Below are 21,413 nucleotides of genomic sequence, written 5' to 3' on the forward strand. Positions count from 1 at the left end.
ACTTAAAGGTTAAAACATACTCTAAATGTCATACATTTTTTACTTATTTTTTTTATATTAGGTATTCAATTTACACTGATTAATTTTAAAGTGGACAGTTCGATCTCATATTTTATCTATTAAGTAAATTAGTTCATGATGTGGTGCCTTGCATCTTTTGCTTATTCAAATATGCATTGTATGTGTTTTAAATCCTAATTACTTGAAAAAAAATGTCTTTTATTACTGCTGCAGTAAAAAGTGAAATCTGTCACTTTAGCGGTCTCACACGTTGGCTCCACGATCATTTGTGAGGAGATAAATCGAGAAATTATAATTGATAATTATGAGAAGGGTATTATTTTGGTTTCATTGAGATTCAATTTTTGTCCACTATGATAAATCTATTTTGTAGTAAATAATTCAATCATATCTTAAGAATTTATCTCTTGTCACCCTTATCACCCTACCATGCCTTGGGAGAGCCCTGCATCTTTTACTTGTGATCATTACACAATGTGCAATTGCATCACCAACTACAAAAGTATGCAAATAAATTATGTTTTTTTAATCCATAATTAGCCTCTATTTAAGTTGTAATAATGTTGCATTGGCTTCTTTTGTCACTAAATTCAACATTATTTTTACAAAAATGCTTCAAAGTCCAAAATGACTATCAAGAATTCAAAATAGAGCCAAACCTTCAAATTTCTTTTATTTTGCAATTTAATAAAGTTTGTCCAATTGAAATGCAAAACCTTCAAATCATACTAAAGTGTCACTCTTTCTTTAATTTACCCAATTTAGTGACCTAAAGTTTGCTCTCCTTCTTTCCTAAATTGAAATGCAAATACTATGTGGGAAATTTTCATTTTGCCCCTTAAAAAACTTTCATTTCCTTTAATTTGTCGAATTCCATCGCTCCCATAAACCTTATTCTTTCATGCTTGAGTGACCAAAAGTAACTCACAAAGTGACATGATCACTTTTATTAACTTTGATCATTAGTTCTACAACTAGACATAGACCACTTACTTGTCTTGTACATAATTGAGACGACATTCTTAACTAAACTTCATAATTAAAATGACCATCATCTTGGTCAAATTATTCTTAATCTCTCCCCTAATCTCAAGTAGTGGAAATGGGATGGGCATTTAGGGTTTCCATGGCCTTCATGGCCTCGAATCTCGGCTCCTTGGCCTCGAACTTTCTCTCTACATAGAGCTTCATGTAGTCCTCGAACACAAATTTAGGGTACATCTCTACTTCCTTCTCTTCTTCTTCGGCCTTGACAAGAGCTGGTGCCGGGTAGATGACTGCATCAGCGCCAGGGTTGTAGAACGATGCAATCGACATTCGGTTCCCGTCTGTTTGTGCCACCACTCGGTGGAGCACGCTCTTGTACTTGCCATTTGTGATGACCTGAATTCATTGAACAATACAATGAGTAACTAGTTCATTGGTGCTTTGCACATAACCGGATTTAGATTGTTTTCTCATTTAACCGGTCGAACGAATCAGCCCGATTCACGATGAGTCGAATCCAATTGCAATTTTTCATATCGAACCGATAAAATATTGTAGATCAAAGATGGTCTTAGTTATCAATTTTACCAATTGAATCAGTCGATTGAGTTATTTAAACCGAACCGGAGTTCATCTCTGGTCTGGTCTGGTCTGGCCAATCCGTCCGGTTCAACATAAAATAAATAAATAAAAACATATATAAATAAATAAAAAGAAATACAGACCTCAAGCTGGTCGCCGAGGTTGACGACGATGGCGTGCTTCATCGGCGGCACGTCGACCCACCGGCCATCCTTGAGCAGCTGCAGCCCGCTGACGCGGTCGTCCTGGAACAGCAGTATGACTCCGCCGGCGTCGGTGTGGGCCCTCAGCCCCTTCACGAGCTCCTGCCGCGGGCACGGCGGGTAGTTGCTCACCTTCGTCCCCAGCGTCGGCCGCCCTTCCGACCCCCGGAACGCCGCCTTCAGGTACCCTTTCTCCAGCCCCAAGTTCTCGTCCATCAGCTCCAGCATCCTCTCCGCCAGCTTCTCCACCGCCCTCCCGAACTCCCCCATCGCCGCCCTGCAACCAACCGGTTCCCTTTAGCAGTTAACTCCAACAGTCGCGTCGCCACCGAACCAGGTTGCTTCTTACTTGTAGTCGTCGTCCATGCCCGGGGCGTCGGAGACGTCGGAGACGGGGAGGTGGCGGAGGAAGAAGGTGCTCTCCCAGTCGACCTTGGCTAGCTCGTCGGGCCTCTTCGTCGCCAACGCCTCGCGCGCGAAGTCCCGGAACTTCTCCTCCCGGCGCTCGACGTAGTGCGCCTTGGTGAGGCGCTCCACCTCGTCCATCAGCTCCAGGGAGACGCCGTGGTTCACTAGCTGAAATGATCGATCGAGTAATTAGATGTTTGGGAGATTTTGGGGAGGAAAATAAGAAGAAGAGGGAGACGATGGGCGGACCTCGAAGAAGCCCCAGTTCTCGCAGGCGTCGCGGAGGAGGGCCATGGCTTGCGGGCGCTCATCGCCGGCGGCGAGCTTGGCCATGTCGAGGACGGGGAAGGAGTTGCTGCTGGTCTCCATTTGCTCGGACTGCTCACGCTCTGTTTTTGGCTCTGTTTCTCTGCAGTCGAGTTGTGGAGGTGGGGGACAGCTTGGGGGGCTTTTTTTATAGCCGTTTGAGGGATGTGTTTTGAATTTAGAGTTTCTTAAGGGGGTATATGACAAAAAAATCATTATATTATATTGTTTTAGATTAACAAATTATACAGATTTATAATAAATTATATATATATATATATAGGATTTTGCTCTGTTGCGCGACACCTCCATCCGTGCTCGTGCGCGACGCCGAATCCACCGTTGATCATGCGATCGCTCACAAGATCTGACCGTCCAAATCTGGGAATGCACAGTACTGCCGGTCTCCGATCGCGATTTGGCCGGAAACCGACCGCGATTCGGCTGCCATTGGCTGTGCGCCGAATTCGGCGATTTTTGACCGAATTCGATCGGATTCCGGTCGGAATCCGGCGCCGGTCGGCGTGCCGACGAGTGGGCCGTCGATCGGGACCGATCTGGCGATCTCCGATGGCCGGACGGCGTGGCGACGACGGCAAGAGTATAGCAGTAACGAAATTGTAATTGCTACAATATGAATATATTAAAAAATATTCACATTATAATAGTTACGGTTTTATAACTACATAACGTGAATTCAATCTTGAATTCAAACCAATTCATATATTGGGAGATAACATAATTATACCGAAGGATATTTGAATAATTGTACACTATTAAACAGTATCAAAAGACATCTTTTTAATTAAAAATAAATATGAAGTGGTCCTTCGACGATTTGAAAAAAAAAAGCTTCATCTTGATTTTTATCCAAAAATGTATTGTCATATTTATTCTAATGAAATATGATAAGAAGAAAAATAATCATATAATTTTAATGTTTTTTTTATTTATTTCACTAAATTTTTTTAAAAAACAATCTTAATTTAAAGCCAAATCTCCATGTTTATAACCAAAACCAAATCTTTCTATTTTCATTAACTCTATTACTAATTTTAAAAAATAAATTATAATTATTTATGCATACAATTATTTTTTGATTAAATATTATTAAATCAATCCTAGGGGATTAATATTGAAGACTAATTTATTAATTATTTTTTTATATAAAACAAATCTATAAAAATAAACACACATTTTGTCTTAAATTTCAATAAGTAGAGTCAAAAGAGTCGACTAAATTAGGATTTAACTTCGTACCTAACACATGAACTAAGTGCCATTTATGATTAAAAAGCGATATTTATGATAAATATAAGCAAAACTTAATTGTGATTAATTATGCATAAAAATTCTTTCAATTATAGCATTGTACCAACTATTAGTGATTGATTACATAGTGTTAAACCCCACATTCGCTACCAAGCCAACCGACATCTCGCGTGGATTATCGTATGAAAATCTTGACAAAATCACATTGCATAGCGACACGCTAACAATGTGGGGATCTAAGAACATACTAATTGGTTGAATGATACCTAACAATTGAACTTATGGGGTTACTCGTATAGTTGGTGCCATCGAGTTTTGTTTAAGGAGAGCACGAGAAGAGAATGACCTAAAGCACAACTCGACTAATGAGCAAGTTGCACAACACATTTATCAAAAAAATATCATGACTTGGAACGAACACGTCAATCCTCTTCTCTTATTGAAGTTGCACAACACATTTTTTATCATCGTCGTAGATTTTTATCATCAAAAATTATAATTTGAGAAAATTTAGACTCGTTTTTAGTATCTAGAGTATAATTTCGAAAGTTGTGATGTGTGATGAATGGAAGTGAAACTCCAACTTATTTTTTATTATTATTGAGTCTAATTTAAATATTTAGGATTAAAAATTTTAAACTTTAATTGATTAATTGAGTCTGTATTCAGTTCTTAAATGAGTATTGAAGAAAATAATTTCAAAGATCAACATATTATAATTGTTTCAACTAAAAGTAAAGATTAAAATCAAAAATTTTAAATTTAAATTAGTTTTCAACTTTTAAATTTGAAATTTAAACTTTTGAATTATGAAAATAAAAATTTTAAATTATATTATAATTATGAAATATAATTTTTAAAATTATTATATGATTATAAAGTAAATTTTAGAAATTTTAAAAAAATTCATTTAAATTCGATTCTCTGGTTGAAAATCTTGACTACGCCCCACCACTACGCACTAAGCAACCAAACAGATCCCTCGAACTAACGGCGTCATTCGCGATACAAGCATTGGATGTCATCTTCCATTCGTCACCATCACTCTCTCCGCAACTCTCAAATGGGGTGGACCTTACGCTAGTATCTTGCACGTCTTTTCTTCTTCCTTTGACTACTCCTTTGTTTTTTTATCGTGTTCTAGTACTCTATCCACATCATCATTTTTAAAAATATTTTTAAAAATCAAATTAAATCAGTCGACTGAACTAATTAAATCGAGAATCAAAGATCAAATTATCTTTTATTCTATATTAGAACTAAAAAATCAATTATTTTAAAAAAATTATCGTAAATCCATAAACAAACATTGAGAATAGACACTCTTCAACAAAAGAGAAAACAACTATAATGATAACAAAATCAAATATCGATAATTAACTTGCATTTCGTGATTTCATGAACTTGCTATTTCTTGTTAAGTGGGAGGATAAGAAGATTCAAGTGTGGGACGATTGTGTTAATGAACTAGTTGAACCGTTGACCCATCGCGTAATCTTGTCGATGTAACCTTCATGCGCTTGAGGCTCAGAAAGCAACAACTCATTGCGGTTAGTTAGTCTATGACCAATTTGCCGGGAAGCTTCATCTTCTTGGATGGTGACTAACAATCGAGAAAAAGAGAAGATGACCGAATGGATGGAGGGGGAATGAGTACTTCTTCACTTGCCTCTCGTCGGAGGGCTTGACTTTCTTCTTAATAATTTAGAGCAATCTTTTAAAATACACCTTAATATTTAATTTAGTAGCTTTTATCAAAAAGGCTCCTAAAGTTCAATAATTGATAAATCACCTCCTTTGACTTTTGTTTTCTTATTAAAACCCACCCAAAGTTTAATAATTTTTAAAAATACGCCAACATTCCATTGGGAGCATTTTGAAAATTACCCCAATAAATGATATTAATTAGCAACAAGTCTATTTTATTAGGTCCTAATTTCTCCTCGTTTTCTAATTCTGATTCTGATTCTGATTCGACGGAGAATTAATGTGGAAAAAAAAAGGGAAAAGGACTTTCATTCTTTATTCTTTCAGTTGTTTATATAATGAAGAAGAATATTCTCTTTCAATTAATGTCAGTATATAGTAATCTCACATAAACAACCTCTTAAAAAAATATAAGATAAAATTACGTATAATATATCCAATATAATTTAATTCTTTTATAGGATTCCGTAGTATCATACTGTCTTTTCTTTATTTTTTCATAGTAAATCTATGTCCCTAGATTTGATACATCTAATTGCTAAGTTGATTACGCCACAGCAGTTGCAGAAGAGGACAAGGGTTGATCAGACAATATCCTTAATTAAATTGATTTACCTTCTCACAAATAGTCGTGACATACATGTTACTAAGGTGTCAGATTCCACTGCAAAAGATACATTTTTAATTAAATTGAGCAATAAAGACATGATACTGCACTAATAACAAACAAACAAACAAAAGCTTAAGTGAATGCATCCGATACTACATTACGGATCAACCTTAATCTTTCTTTTCAATTGAATTGAATTCAATTCAATTATTATGGGATTGACCGTGTGGAATCGTTGGGATGATAAATTTCATTTTTATAAAAGAATTCAATTGAATTATAGGCGATCGATGATAGTCTTCTGCAGTAAACATAAAGAACAAAGCCCAATTAAAGGGCATAAAGTTGCCTGCAAGGCAGGGCAGTGCGTCGATGTGAACAGGGAGATCGCGACTCCAATCAGGTCGGCAAAGAATTTCCAATATTAAAGAGTAAATAATGAAATGGATGTCTTTTTATTAGAATCTTAAGAATAGGAAACTTAGTGTATTTAGTAAAATTATTATCATATAATTTCCATGTTATGAATTTGATTTTCAAAAATAATAAGACTCTTATATTGATGGAAACTTAGTGGATCGATCAATTCTGTAATCATATCTGCTTCTATTGAGATCGCTTGGTGGACACGTCACCCGCCACGCAGCACCACGATGGACGTCGTGAGGAGGAAGAAGATGGTGAATGCAGACACCAACACCGTAAGAAGGAAGGCCACGGGTGTCCCTGACTCGACTACTCCGACGCTCAAGTCAGTAATTGAGAAGGAGGAAGAAACAACAAGTTCTAAGTGCTTGTATTCCCTTACCTGTGTATGTAATATCAGGAAAGTTATATAGACGGAGAGAGGAGAGAATTATACCTCTTGTTTTATCGTTAATTAAGGAAAATATCTGTGTGCAATAGATTTTCTCAGAGGAGTTATTAAGGAGAATATTATCTTGTCAGAGGGGATATCTTATCAGGATATGAAAAATATTAAGGAGAATATTATCTTGTCAGAGAAGATATCTTGTCAGGGTATGAAAAATATTATGATCATCCGCGATCATTACGGATGGAATGTCCCCTTACCGTCATAGCTCCGCATCAGGTCTCATATATGCTAGGCGGCGGTGATGTGAATGTCTGACAGATTGGATTTGATTGTGACCGCTTGAGAGATTCGGTGGGCAAAAAGAGATTGGACCGCAAGATTGTGATCGATGGCTCAGGGCAAGTGGTCGAGGAGGAGATGGGCGAGTGATCGGATAGGGATTCTGAGTCGAATGTGTCCGATTAAATCCAGTCGACTGATCAAGTCAATCATGACAATCGAGTCTCGCCCGCCTGTGCCACATGTTCGAACAAGTCATCGTTTTTTGTCTAACATGTTGTGATCTAAGACTGGCCTTTGCGGGCCAGATTATAATACCCATAACAATATCAAAAGAGCATCCTATTTGACCATGGTATATTTTATTTTTTTCAAAAATACTCTTAATTTTATAGAATTATTTTATTATAGAGAATATAAACTCTAGGATAAACTAAGAGAATCTTATTTTTGTAATAAGGAGCACCCTAACCATCATATTTAAATGGAATCGAAATAAAAATGTAAGTGGGATTTTCTTATGTGAATCTTTCAACAAGATATGTCCCACAAAAACTCTAAAGTATACCGTTCGATTAAAACATATTCTTCTCCCACCTAAACAAAACTAAGATAAGAAGTTTTGGATAAATTGGCACTTTTGACATAAAGCATAAAGTACATTTATATTTCTACATCACGAATATATTATTTTTTAGACATTTCTAATAATATCAAATATTATTCTTATTTTGGCATTTATAATTTTTCAAGTTTTAGCTTTACGATCCAATAGGTACTATATAATTATATCAATTATGATTTTATAACTGTTACAACTATAGTTATAATTTTGAGATTGTAATTTTACAATACAATATTAATTAGAAATAAAGTATTCATATTATAATAGTTACGTAATTCCTACATCATAATGTATAATATTGATCCATATTTTTACAATATAATTGCTAAAATATAATATTATTAATATTGATTAGAATTGAAATATCTATATTGCAGTATCACTACGAATAATTATGAAATCGTAAATGTTATAATAGCATAAAAAATAAGAGTAATTTTAGAAAATAAAATGTACATGGGCGAGATGCACTAGATGATTCCAAAATGTCTTTTTTATTTTTATCTATATTAATTAATAACTCTGTTATTATTATTTATTTATTTTGGATGAAATGACAATAACTGTGTAGGAATTTCGCTAACAAAGACGGTAGCCCAAATGTCATAGGCAATGGGCTAAAAGGCTCACCAAAGGCCGAACAAGAAGCCCATCATGATCAATGGAGGTTGAGCTAGATGTAACCCTAAGTAACCTGGGCTAAACAAGTTAAGCGAGATAGACTAACCGAACCGATCGAATAAATTGACGAAATCAAGTATTGTTCTGATTATGAAGATTTTTTTTTTTTCAAGAGCACTAAGAGAGCTGAATTGATGCTATTCATGTTCTAAGTTTAAATCAATAATTAAGATTTGATGTCGAGAATTTATAATTATATGTTTAAGTTAGGTGGATAATCTGATTGAATAATTATTTTCTATTTGATTTGATAAGATTCAAAATTTGAGTTTTGCTACAATATTTATTTGATTCAAACTAAAATATCCTTAATAATTATGTTGAATTATGAATGTTAATTAATATAATAAATAATAATTATAAAAAAATACTTTGATATTATAGAAATGGTCCCACTTACATAATTCACATTAGTATCAATATTGTAAATAACAATCACACCTACAAATATAGCTTAATAATTATAATTACACAGTTCAATTGTATTTTTACTATATTTCATTCGTCAATAATAACTATTTTTGATGTGGCAGAGACGACAAAGGTCATGTGATAGGCTCCAGACTCGACCAACGCAGAGCCATACCGGTCCGACTTGAAATCGAATTCAAGTCAAGCCAACAAGCTAAAAGGTGGAGTCACATAACTACGTTCTGACCTAAATCGAACCTAATGGGGGTCTCGGCCAGATGGATAGGTCAATGAGAGGAGTAATAAGGACACGTTAAAAGAATGTAGACTTAGGTGTGGGAAATGCACAGAGTGCATGATAAAAACTCCTCTAACTCTCCCAAGTAGGTATAAAAGAGTGCCCGTATAGACAAGCACAAATACACAATTTTAATTTCTACTAGCTAGGCACTTCATTGATTCCTTTTTCTTCTCGTCGGAGGGATTTTGTCAAAGTTCACCTTGACCTCCCTTCTAATTTTGTCAAGTGGTTACAAGATCTTTGCTTCTCCGTCACTATCGATCTTCATCGGAGTCAAACATACCCTCGGTGATCATATCTCTACGCCTTAGGCTGGCAATAGATACCCTCTGGTTCTGGTTGCTCAACTTGAAGGCGGCTTAGTCACTTGCCAACCCAATTAACTATCAACGTAATAAGAAAGCACCTGACTCAAGGTGACTTGACCCTAACCAATCTAGTCAGTCCATCTCTTGATCTCGACCGGATCAATTTTATATATAGTTAAACACATTCTCAAGAGTTCTTATCAAGCCGAATATCAAATTCATTCACGAACATATTATTTATTTATAATTTAGAGTGACTTCTTCTAAAATGTTTGCCATTACATATCTATTTCTCACAAATCTAACAAACAGAGAAATCACTTCTCCTGCTGAGTTCAAATTATAGGCATTAGCATCAGTTCAGAAGAGGGCTACCTTCCTTGATGAGCACGAAGATGTCGCCCCCATCGCCTCTCGAGATCCTGAGCTCCTCATCCAGGTAGGTGGTGAGCAGCCAGGACTCTGCATTGGTGTTGTTGATGGGTATCCTAAGTGGAGGTTGCCTAGAGATGGTCTTTGCAACTGAAGATGCTGCACCTTGCAGGGAATTTATGATGCCCTTAAACGGAGATAGATCGATGTTGTGACCCAGGAACTCCACCTTGTCAGGAATGACGATGTCATCAGTTAGCTGTGGGGTTCCCACAATGCCTTCTTCGAACTTGATCTGAGAAAAGCAGCAAGCTCACTCAACAAGCTAAATGTTTATAGCTCCTTAATGGTAATTCAATGTCTAGATAGCTAAATGTTTATAGTTCCTTGTTCAGACAAAATGGAAATCAGAATGTTTAGATAGCAAAATTGTTTTGCAATTTAAAGGAATCGATGAAGATCGATCGTTTGATAAACATAAGGATCAAGCAGGTTTGGAAGAATAATTCTCATAGACAACAAATTACAATAACATTTCTAGATGTGCAAAACACTTTAGAACTAGAGATCTAGTTAGAAGCTCCACTTCGAACTAATAAAGTAGTAACAAAGTTCTCATTTCATTATGTACTCCTAACTCTTTGGTAGATCTCTTAGCTGTAAATCATTGGGTAGAAACTAGAAACTAGAAAGGTTTACTAGCACACCAAGTGGATAGAAGTTCTTCAGCCACCTATCAAAATACCATCTTGTTGCCTGAATTTTTTTTTCATTAACCTCTTGGAATCAGCTAAAAGGATAGGTTACTTTATCAAGGCAGAATTAAGCTGAGATATTGTGTGGTAGAACAAAAATTGAACGAGAATATCAAGATTTCCCCAATTCTAAAGTTGCATCCATTCATGAATGATGAATCAACAGATTGTAGAACATGGAAACTATCATTTAGGACGTGCAAGATGATACAAGTTTAGGAACTCAAACAAAAAATGAATGAGAATATCAAGATTTTCCCAAATCTGAAGTTGCATCCGTTCATGAATGCTGAATCAATAGATTGCAGAAACTATCATTTAGGGCATCCAAGATGATGCAAGGAGTGTAGGGACTAGCATACCTGCACTCTCTTTGGACTCCGAACTTCAAATTTGGCGTTGGTGGTGAGTGAAGTGAAAGACAGAGGCCCTGCAAACTTCACAGAGTTCACCGCCGTAAGGCTCTCTGAATCGATGGTCTGAGATATCTCATCCACCTTCACCAGCTGCGGCAACCTCCAGGATCCCAAAAGTGGAAACAATTGCGAGGACGAAGTATAACTGCCTCGGAACTCAAACGATTTAGCCTATCAAGAAACGGGCTTTTGCTAAAAAGGATTCTTCGAAATGGAACGAGATCGAATCTTACGCGAGGATCCACTTGCCGTTGAGGAGGGAGAGGACATCATTGGGGGCGGGGATAGGGTTCTTGACCTCGAGGTCGGTAATGAGCTCCAGGATCTCCGCCGTCGTCTCGCTCGACGCCTTCAATCCTCTGTCAGTGCCGGAGAGCAGATCGATCAGTTTCCTCTTAAGCTCTGCCGTCTCGTCCGGCTCCGCCACCTCCAGCACCGCGACCCCGGCGCCCTCCGACCCCTCTACGCCGCCCTCCTCACCCCACTCGCCGTCGTTTTCGTAAGCCCGGGTGGGGAACGGGGCGGGGGAGGAGAGAAGTCGTTGCCTCCGTCCGCTTGTCAACATGGGGAAGGAATCGAGGACGGGGAACGAAAGGGCAACTGCTGATAGTCGGCCGAGCCGGGAAGCGGAGGAGAGAGCCGCCAGAGGAGCCTTGACGGCGAAGGAATTCCAAGAGGCGACGACACCGGCCATGGAGAAGCGCCGCTAAGTGCCAAGCGAGCTTTCGATCTCTCTCGACGAGGAAGACGAGGGTTTTGCACAGCTGCGAAGTGGGCTGTCGCCCAGCTACATTTATACTACTCTGAGCAATCCAACCAGCCAGTGCCGTGTCGACACGTGGACGTTAGTCTCTATCAATTGGGTGGATCTGAAAGACCATAGTAGGAAACTTCTAGAACCTTCTTTTTTGGTATATATTGTTTTATAATTAAAAATGGAAATAATCCTTTTTATTAATCTTAAATTTTAAGCCCTACCTAAACGAGAGAAGTTTCTATAAACTTGTATTATAAGTTTGTGAGATTGCTATAATGCGCGACAAATCCGTGCGCGACTCCTTGACTCAATGCTGTTGTCGCCGCCCTCGCCGCGCTATCTGACCGCCGCCTCGGCCGCGATCGACACGCCACTTACCGGTGCTTCGGTCGGCGCCTGATTCTGGTCGGATAGTGGCTAGAATCTAACGAATTTGGTCGGAAACAGTCGTCCCCCACTGCGTGGCCATTGTCGACGGCGATCGAGCCAGATTTTGGTTGAATCGCAATCGGAGACCGATCGAGGAGATCCTTCCTCGGCTGGTTTCCGGCAGCGATTCGGTCGGTCGTCCCCCACTGCACGACCATTGTCGACAGCGATCGAGCCAGATTTTGGTTGAATCGCAATCGGAGATCGACCGAGGAGATCCTTCCTCGGCTGGTTTCCGGCAGCGATTCGGTCGGAATCCAGCCTGATCGTCGTCGACAGTGGCTGCGTCATTTCCGGCCAAATTACAGTCGGATTTCTGCCAAATTGCGATCGGAGACTGGCCGAGGACAGGGACGGATCCAGAAATTAGAGGTGGACTGTGCTGACTTTAGGTATGAAAAAGATGAGTAGAAATTAGAGGTGGACTGTGCTGACTTTAGGTATGAAAAAGATGAGTTAAACATCCAAATAAAATGACCAAAGAAAGAACCCATTAATTTTTCTTTGATACCAAATTATAAACTACAAATATGTATCTTTTTTTAAAAAATTAAATTAAAGTCCAAAATAGCTCAACCTTATTTAATTTTTTTAAAATTAGATTATAACCCAAAAAAAATCCAGATTCATCTATGCCATGAGAGAGGATCGAACACTCGACCTCATGTTTACTGCAGCCATGCTCTAGCCAACAGGGCAACCAACTCCTTTTGAAAAATTTAATAATGAAAAATTATTATAAGATTAACAGGGCTGGGCTACAGCCTAGGATAGCCCCTACTTAAATCCGTCTCTGGCCGAGGAAGGACAGAAATGGCGCTGCCATTGCCGACCCTATTTCCGGTTGAATTCCATCGGATTCCCGCTACTATCCGATCGCAATCCGATGTCGGACGGAGCGCAAGCGAGTGGCGCGTCGATTGCGCCCGAGGCGGCGACAGCGGTGGTGGGTCACGAGTATCGCATACGGATCGCGAATTCCTCGTCGCACAACGTAGCCTTTCTCTTAAAAATAAATAATTTTAATAAAATAATTTTTTTTTTTTTTTTTGCATTCCAACTCCCTCGTGCTCGATCACTATTCACTGTACCGAAGTTTCGCTACCGGCACGATGCTTTTACAAGTCACTGACTGGTTCGGCCGGATCCGATTGCACATGGTTTCATGTGGGCAACACGTGGATCACAAATCGGATTCGGAGCTACGTGTTTAGATCCGAATCAACGGGCCCACAAGAGGAGGGCCCTGCGTTACGGACAAGTCAGAAGAAAGGTACGCGTTAGGGTGTGCTCCGTGGGTATCAGGCCACCGACACGCCGATGGAGTTTACTTTTTAGAAAATACTGATAATTTGCGGGGGTACTTTCGTCTTTTCAAGATCCGCATATGCACGGCCACCGGAGTTTATAAAACAAGGAACTCGAGACGGTTCTCGCCGGCGATGATGGCGATGGATCCTTTTAGGTTCGTCTTCTAAGCGTGTTCGTTGTCTTCATCGAACTTCCGGCGGGGCTTATCCGGTCCTAAGCTTCTAAAATCGGAGGGGGAAAGAGTTTTCTTTTTCTTTTTCTTTTGTGTCGATTGTGTTTTCTGCGATTGGGTAGGTGGCGATGAGGAAGGGCCGCGCGCAGGTGGAGAATCGGACAAAGACGGCGGAGAGAGCTTGGGAAGCGGTGGAGATGAGGTTCCGCGGCGTTCGGAAGCGGCTCTGGGGCCGTTTCGCGGCGGAGATTCGTGACCCCTTGAAGAAGACGCGGATCTGGCTCGGCACCTTCGACTCCGCCGAGGACGCCGCTCGCGCCTACGACGCTGCCGCTGTCGCCCTCCGAGGGCCCAAGGCCAGAACTAATTTCCCCTTACAGCCCTCGTCTTTCCCAACTCAGAACCCTTCACAGACCGCTCAGAAGCTGACATCTAGGAGCCAAAGCAGCACCGTGGAGTCCGCCAGCGGTCCAAGGCTGCCTTGTTCTTCGGTGCCGATCCGTCTGCGGCAGCCAGTGCAGAAGCGGAAGGTCAATCCTCCGGCGCCCCCGCGTCCGCTATATGGCGACGATGACTGCCACAGCGACTGCGGATCCTCTTCCTCCGTCGTCGATGACGACGACATCATCATTCCTTCCTGGCGGAAGCCATTGCCGTTTGATCTTAACCTTCCGTATCCAGATGATGATCTCCAGGACACGGTTCTCCGCCTCTAATGGACGTCTGTAGACCTAGAGAAGAGAACAAAATCGGAAAAAAAGTGGTTTCCTCCTTGTCTCCTGAGTTCTTCTGACTTCTCCAATGAATACTACGATCTGTATGTACAGGGTTGAATTGGAGCTTTGAAAGGTAACTATAGGTAAAATTTCTGGATTGGATTGGATTGTTAAGAACAAAACTGAGGTTTCTCTTGGTTCTGTTGCCATTTTCCTTTTGTTCACTGTGCGAACAAATCTCTACTCACTTTGTCAAAATGGAAAAGGAAAGAAATTCAAGAAGTATCAAGCTTGGAATGCTCAAAGTTCTACCTTTTTCTTGTTTGTTCCCTGCAGTATAGCAGGACCTGTTGATGAACATTTCATGTCAAGCCATAAGAACTTACCATGATAAATAGTTATTTGATAACAGTCCTTTTCAATACATGGACTTGGATCTGCTTCTATTTTGTGGTCTATGGGTGTATCTTTTCTTCTTCTTTTGTTACAATTTCGGCAGAAGATTCTTCAATGCTTTAATGTAATAGTAAATAATTGCAATTCAATTACTGTTTCTTAGTATAGTGTTTACATATTCAAGGTAGTGATCTCTTGGACTGTGCTAAAGCTAATGTTTGCATTATTTAGCTAATCTTTCAGCTATTTAAGTTTTTGAAAGTCAGTTACCTGCAGGTTTTTCTTCTCTAATCTCTACTTGTTGCTCTCTTTTTCCTTTACCAATTTTGAAATTTGTGTGAAATGACTGTTTTTAACATTATGGTAGGCCACATTTAAGCTTTTATACAGTATCTTCTACAGCTTGTCTTCCTAATATTCTTAGTGTGAATTTACATTGATCTTGACAGTGTATGTAATACTCAGTGTATTTTCAACTCTATGGTTCACTAGAAATATTCTGTATGTAATGCTTTAACTTTTTTAATTTCATTACCTTTCTTTCAACTAAGTAGGGGAATTCAAATCCTATAGATAACTTGTTTGATACATCTCTGATATTGATTAACAATTCATTTTATTTTTAATGTTTGCATCACAATATGCTTAACTCCACACAGTAAATATTTAATGTACCTCTGATGCCACTGTTCTATAACTTAACCTTGCTCTTTCTCCCTTTTAAATAGAAGTCCTTTGCTTTGTGCAAAACTGAAGATTTAACTCAAGCTTGGAAATTAAGCACAGTTGATTTTTGTACCAAAATCATATCTGGATTTCATTTTCGATCTGTATCAAATGTTTATTTATTGTATTTCCATCTCAGTTATTTCCTAACCTTTGTATTTTCTGAAGACAGTAGCAAAGGAAGCACTCCTACAATGGCTCTTAAATTGCAGGCATGTGAAGACTTTGTATTACAAGTTCTTTTTTCTTACCAACAAGAGAAAGCAACCCTCAACTTTAGCAATTTGTGAAGCAAAGTTAATGCAGTGGTTAGACCAAACTATTGTTTAGTGATATGGTGGGTCGAAAAGCACCGATTCTGGGATTGCATTTGAAGCATATAGTTGACATTTGTGATCCATCTGATTCGGTTTGGTGGGGCAACATTGAGAGGCAAGTCCTCAAGCATGCAAGTGAAGGCATTTCCCCCTCTTTTTGTTGTGTTGTTTAACTTTTACTTTGGCTTTTAGGCATCTGATGTTGTGTGATTTAGAATATTTGAGATTGTGATTTAGATGGCATTAATTCCATGTTCTTGATCCTCAACTTGCTTATGGAATGTTTGACTTGCAATTAAGAATGTGGCTGTAGGTTTTTTCTTTCTTGTGTTCATACTCGAAGAAAGTTAAGAGTTGTGTTGGATTGTGTTTGAGTTCAAGAAATAGATGGAAAATTGGATTGTAGTTGAAGGGGAAGTTTCATTAGCACCATCATTTGTGAGTTTTTTTTTATTTGGATATTTTTTGCCCTAATGAATTCTAATTATGTATTATAGAAAAGTAAAACATGTCTAGTAATGCAAAAAAAGGCTTGCACAATCATCTATTTCATTTCCCCCCCTTTATTGACCTATATAAATAACCATGAAACACATTGCCCAAATAAGGACTAGAGTATGGAGGATTCAGTACATACCAAGTTGTTTACTAGGAACCATAACAAGGTTCATAGCCGAGAAGGCATACCTCCGGCGACGACGAGTGTTTCTCCGGTGATGTAGGCCGAGTCATCTGATGCAAGAAAGGCAGCAGCGGATGCCATGTCTTCTGTAGTTCCAAGCCTCTTCAGCAGTGTTTGATCCTCGATAGGTTTTCTCTGCATTTAAGCAAAGGTAGCTGCTTATCATCTACGGAAAATGAGAGATGAACTGATCGAAACCGCGGTAATGGCTTAGTTAGATCCAAAGCACAATACAACAAAAGAACTTCAGAGTTAGAGATGCATGATAATCGCAAGAGCTCTTAAACAAAAGAAGAGAACAAGTACAAGAGCATCATTGGTCGTGATGGCTGCAGCAAAATGTGTAGGGACGAATCCAGGAGCTATACAGTTGACGCGGGTATCCGGGCTCATCTCGGAAGCAAGGGCCTACAAGAAATTTAGATAACTGTCATATGATTTATCAGAGCACAGGCAACCCAGAAGAGATCACAAACTACTATCACTACGAACCAACATACGAAAATGATAGTCGGAGTTATAGGCTCATGAAAAATATAGCCGGAAGTATCGATATCGTTCAGATACATGAAGAATATAAATGTGCACTAAAATACCTGAATTGTTAAGTTTGTGAATAACTTATTTAGCCAACTTCCAGACCAGTAAATTATTCATCTACAAGGATTCTAAATCACTAAACATGAACAAGTAGTAAAACCAACCACCAATCTCCACAAACTCCAGCTCTGCTACTCTCCTTGGTGAAACACTACCATGTGAACTTCACCACTGCGAATGCTATGAGAGTTTCATTGTATGTGAACTTCGCGGACACATGTTACCGCATATGAGCTCTACCTCATGGAAACTTGGTCGCCATTTGGGCCACCGTGCATGAGGTCTGCTCATGCAAGCTCTTGAAGCATATGTATTAGATACATGAAATAATCAGTGTCTTGCACTGCGATATGGACAACAAAAGAACATAAGGCCACATTGACTCAAGTCCAAGTGTCATGGAACATTCAGCGTGTAATATTTTTGGTGTTGATGTTTGAGCAAATGAAGATACAGGATTTGATACTAACTGTGCGAGGATATCAATAAGTTCCGGAGAAGCTCCATAACAGGAATAGAGAAAATTCATCAATAATGTGAAATTGCATAATCTATGAAATGTCCTATCAATGTACCATGGCATTTAGAGAATATATAGTCCATATGAGATAACACTAAGAAAGAGAAGTACTTTAGTGAGTCCAAGAAGGGCAGTCTTCGTAACACCATACATGGCCATGGAAGCCGTTGGGTGGTAACCTGCAATTGAAGATATAAGGATAACAGAAGATCCCTTCTGCAAGTAAGATGCAGCAGCCTGAAAGAGGAACAAAGTTAATATACGCAACAAGACTAAGGAACTAACGAAGTGAAACCAGAACAAGATGCAAACTACCTGGAGGATAAGGATTGAAGACTTCACATTGATCTCCCAAAGTTTATCTAGAACTGATTCTTTGGTATCCAATATACCATCAACTGATGGATTAACAGCAGCATTTGACACAACTATATCTATGCGGCCATATTTCTACAAGAAAGTCAGATATAACATCTGTCAGATGTGTATCAAAAACTAATGCTAAACAAGAGGAAAGTATGTCCCTGAGCAGAAGACTTAATGAATAAAGAGAAAATAAACAAAACCTCAACAACCACCAAACTGGTATATTAATACAAGGCAAGGAATATTATTAGCAGAATGTGTAAATTTGGTATTGTACTCATTGGGTCTCTCAAATCCAAGTGATCCATTCAAGTATGCAATTTAATGAATGCCTTCGTTCCCATCAACTCATAACAAGATAGACAAAAAAATGAATGAAAGATATGTTCTTTTTTTCTTCGTGTCAAAAAGTAACAACTGAACCAGCATCTGAATCTCAGAAATACTTCTCTTTCAAACTACATCTATAAGGACACCTAAACCATCAAATCGGCATACAGAAACAAATCTAACTTGCCAAGAAAAACAGGTACTAAATTTAACATGCACCAGACAAACAAAGCAAAAAAATTCAGTCTGAGTTAATATTTCTTAAATACTTTGTTACTTGAACATATATTTGTTTGAGATCCTTCAAGCGGAATTCACCAGCAAAGTGATGGAAGAACACTCATCAAGCGTTACAAAACAAAAACTGGAAGTTGATTTCGTCTATCCAAAAATCCAGCTCACTTGCTAATTCACCAACCCAAATCCTCATAGATCGAAAGAAAGGTACTTCCTTTCGCAGCACATCCACTCCAAAATCACATTTTAACAGGAACATCATTCTTTAATCAAGTAAAGGAGCGCTCACCTGGACGGTCTTCTCCACGAGATCCTTCCGGTGCTGAGGATTCGACACATGACAAACCGCCCCTAACACCTCAACTCCCTTCGACCGTAGCTTCTCCACCGCCTCATCGACATTATTCTGTTCTCCCACGAGAAAGCACCAATCAATCGATTATAGAAAAAAACAGAGAGAAGGTGCGAAGCGAACCTTCTTCCGGGAGGAGATGACGACGGAAGCGCCCTCGAGACCCAGCCGCTCGGCGATGGCGAAGCCGATCCCTTGGGTGGAGGCCGTGACGATCGCGACCTTGCCCTCCAATCTCCTCATCTCGTCTCGTCGTCGTTTCGAGAAAACCAAAGCGGCGATTTATTTAAGGGAGAAGCATTTTTTCTATTTTCACCAAGAAGTTAGTAATTTACAGCTTAGTCTCTAACATTTATAAAATCATTCTTTTGGGGGCCTAAATGTCATACCATTTTAAATTTGGATAAAAATCAAGATGACTTTTTTTAAAAAAATAGTCAAAAGGAGCATCCCAAATTTATTTTTAATCAAAAGATATCTCATCTCATATTTTGCCTATATATTTACCTAAATATCTTTTATTTTATATTATTCAATATTATTATCTTCCGTCTAAATCTTGAATCGATCTGACACATTGTAATAGTTACGATTTCATAACTGTTATAATGTGAATAAAAATTCATATTATAACAACTATAATTTTATAGTTATTACAACGTGAATTTAAGATTGAATTCACATTATAACAGTTATAGTTTCATAGTTGTTACAATGAATTCAAATCGATTTAGAAATTAAGATTTAAAATTTAAGCAAGTGATAATAATATTAAAGAATATTTAGAAAATTATATACGATTGAACAATAAAAAAACATCTTTTTAATTAAAAAAATGTATTTTTTCCAACAAACTAATAATACAAGCACAAGAGATACAAAATGTAGTTTATAAAGAGATGAGGTGTAAAATGCAAAAGTTAAATTAGGAAACAAATTGAAAAAAAAAATTCTCATGCAAAACACGTCATACCGCTCTTGTTGCTACCTAAACAATGATGGTCAACGGATATGGGTCCCAGAGGGAGCTCGTCATGCTATACATTGCCATGGGTGGGTAAAATTGGGGGTAAATTTAGAGATTAAATTAGGAATAATTGACTTAAATTGGAAACATTAATTTGTTTTCCTTTTAATTTATTTTTCATTCTATATCTCTTATGTTTCTTAATTAAAACGACTTACTTGACTTTCCACCGTTGAAGAGAACACAATCCTCGCCTTTATTGTAGATTTTTAGGAGATGTAGCAGATTCTTAGGCAGTAATATAAGAATGGGCGACGGTAAATCAAGACGTGCTACTTCAACATCTCTAGTTTGATATACTATATATGGGAGGCACGAAATAGAAGGCGTTATTAAAACATTATCTTAAATTTTGATTGAATTTTTCGCAAGGTGCAGATCCATGTGTATCGATTTGTAAATCTCAAGGCACGATAGCATCCAAGCTGCCGATGACTTTATTCCTGAGATGAAGCTAAACTAATAGGGTTTTTTTTATGGTTGTTGTTATAGATGAATATTTATTTAAAAAATTTTTATTGCCAAGACTTAAATTTGGATCATAATATCTTAACCAACTATACTACAACTATTGACATTCTTATGCGTTAATTAATTATTTAATAAATAATTAATAATTTTATTTTATTATATTACTAATCTTGATAATTGGAAAAAAAATAAAAGATTAAATAAAAAATTTTGCTAGACGAAAGGAGTAAAAGCAATTTCAAAGAGTAAAATAATTTTGATAAGTTGAAAGTGTAAGTTTTTTATTTTTTTTAACTATTGAGATTATTTTTTTATTATTTTTATCAATTATTATTATTTAATATTCATTACTCTTTAAATTCTATACATAAAAAGTTTCAATTTTTATCAATAATTATTATTTATCATTTTCATACCAACTTTTCTATTTTCATCTTTAATTCTCAAATCTCAATTTTTTTTTACTTTAATTTTTCAATTATAATAGAAAAAAAAAGATTCGAGTGGCAAAGAAATAATCAATCCGAATTAGAAATTTATCTCAATAATAAATTCAAGTAAGTTCGAACACCAAAATATAAAAAAGTATTGATAACAATACTTCTAAAATCAAAAAACTCTTTTAAAATCATAAAAAATACATAGACAACTTAACTTCTAATTAAAAATCTTTTTTTATTTTTTTTATAAATTTAAAATAATAATAAATATTAAATCGTAACGAATCATAAATCGTAATTGTCTTGAATGATTAAAGTTAACAATCGATTTGCTAAAAACAATCAAATCAATAATTCTAAACTGTCGATTTCGAACCATGATCGAGTCTGCTTTCTTTCTTGCACTAAATGTTGTAACACAATTGGAATAATTTTACGATGACTGCGAGGGCCAAGGCATTCTTCCCCCTTCTCGTCTTTAATTTGTTTTGTTGTTCTAAATG

General features: G+C 37.7%; 4 protein-coding genes across 4 annotated transcripts; 1 reads left to right on the forward strand and 3 right to left on the reverse strand.

Moving 5' to 3' along the window:
* Positions 1–941: 941 nt before the first annotated feature.
* On the reverse strand, positions 942–2,605 carry LOC141847428 (1-aminocyclopropane-1-carboxylate oxidase 1-like). Its single transcript, XM_074735473.1, has 4 exons — positions 2,451–2,605; positions 2,143–2,369; positions 1,734–2,070; positions 942–1,404 (listed from the first exon to the last, which is right to left on the reverse strand). The coding sequence occupies exons 1-4, from the start codon at positions 2,568–2,570 to the stop codon at positions 1,111–1,113; spliced, it is 978 nt and encodes a 325-aa protein (XP_074591574.1). The 5' UTR covers positions 2,571–2,605; the 3' UTR covers positions 942–1,110.
* Positions 2,606–9,787: 7,182 nt separating this feature from the next.
* On the reverse strand, positions 9,788–11,783 carry LOC141847862 (chromoplast-specific carotenoid-associated protein C1, chromoplastic-like). Its single transcript, XM_074735948.1, has 3 exons — positions 11,295–11,783; positions 11,008–11,206; positions 9,788–10,185 (listed from the first exon to the last, which is right to left on the reverse strand). Exons 1-3 carry the CDS (start codon positions 11,753–11,755, stop codon positions 9,874–9,876), a joined length of 972 nt encoding a protein of 323 aa, XP_074592049.1. The 5' UTR covers positions 11,756–11,783; the 3' UTR covers positions 9,788–9,873.
* Positions 11,784–13,693: 1,910 nt separating this feature from the next.
* Positions 13,694–15,025, forward strand: LOC141847834 (ethylene-responsive transcription factor 3-like). Its single transcript, XM_074735922.1, has 2 exons — positions 13,694–13,712; positions 13,853–15,025. Exon 2 carries the CDS (start codon positions 13,859–13,861, stop codon positions 14,444–14,446), a length of 588 nt encoding a protein of 195 aa, XP_074592023.1. The 5' UTR covers positions 13,694–13,712; positions 13,853–13,858; the 3' UTR covers positions 14,447–15,025.
* A 1,431-nt stretch (positions 15,026–16,456) lies between these two features.
* Positions 16,457–19,236, reverse strand: LOC141847833 (short-chain dehydrogenase/reductase SDRA-like). Its single transcript, XM_074735921.1, has 6 exons — positions 19,096–19,236; positions 18,910–19,026; positions 18,003–18,137; positions 17,799–17,924; positions 16,874–16,975; positions 16,457–16,702 (listed from the first exon to the last, which is right to left on the reverse strand). Exons 1-6 carry the CDS (start codon positions 19,213–19,215, stop codon positions 16,553–16,555), a joined length of 750 nt encoding a protein of 249 aa, XP_074592022.1. The 5' UTR covers positions 19,216–19,236; the 3' UTR covers positions 16,457–16,552.
* Positions 19,237–21,413: the final 2,177 nt, after the last annotated feature.

This window comes from Curcuma longa, chromosome 16 (assembly GCF_044706935.1).
Source record: "Curcuma longa cultivar G26 ecotype Majalengka, Jawa Barat chromosome 16, ITB_CL_G26_1.1, whole genome shotgun sequence".
NCBI lineage: Eukaryota > Viridiplantae > Streptophyta > Magnoliopsida > Zingiberales > Zingiberaceae > Curcuma > Curcuma longa.

Coding starts and splice junctions, on each gene's coding strand:
- LOC141847862 (XM_074735948.1), bottom strand. CDS start 11,755: ATGGCCGGTGTCGTCGCCTCTTGGAATTCCTTCGCCGTCAAGGCTCCT. Junction 11,207..11,294: donor AACGGCAAGTGGATCCTCGC/GTAAGATTCGAT, acceptor GTTCCGAGGCAG/TTATACTTCGTCCTCGCAAT. Junction 10,186..11,007: donor GGAGTCCAAAGAGAGTGCAG/GTATGCTAGTCC, acceptor TGCTTTTCTCAG/ATCAAGTTCGAAGAAGGCAT.
- LOC141847834 (XM_074735922.1), top strand. CDS start 13,859: ATGAGGAAGGGCCGCGCGCAGGTGGAGAATCGGACAAAGACGGCGGAG.
- LOC141847833 (XM_074735921.1), bottom strand. CDS start 19,215: ATGAGGAGATTGGAGGGCAAGGTCGCGATCGTCACGGCCTCCACCCAA. Junction 18,138..18,909: donor TCGTGGAGAAGACCGTCCAG/GTGAGCGCTCCT, acceptor ACTTTCTTGTAG/AAATATGGCCGCATAGATAT. Junction 17,925..18,002: donor CTTCAATCCTTATCCTCCAG/GTAGTTTGCATC, acceptor TTCCTCTTTCAG/GCTGCTGCATCTTACTTGCA.
- LOC141847428 (XM_074735473.1), bottom strand. CDS start 2,570: ATGGAGACCAGCAGCAACTCCTTCCCCGTCCTCGACATGGCCAAGCTC. Junction 2,071..2,142: donor GGCATGGACGACGACTACAA/GTAAGAAGCAAC, acceptor GGTTGGTTGCAG/GGCGGCGATGGGGGAGTTCG. Junction 1,405..1,733: donor ACCTCGGCGACCAGCTTGAG/GTCTGTATTTCT, acceptor CAATGAATTCAG/GTCATCACAAATGGCAAGTA.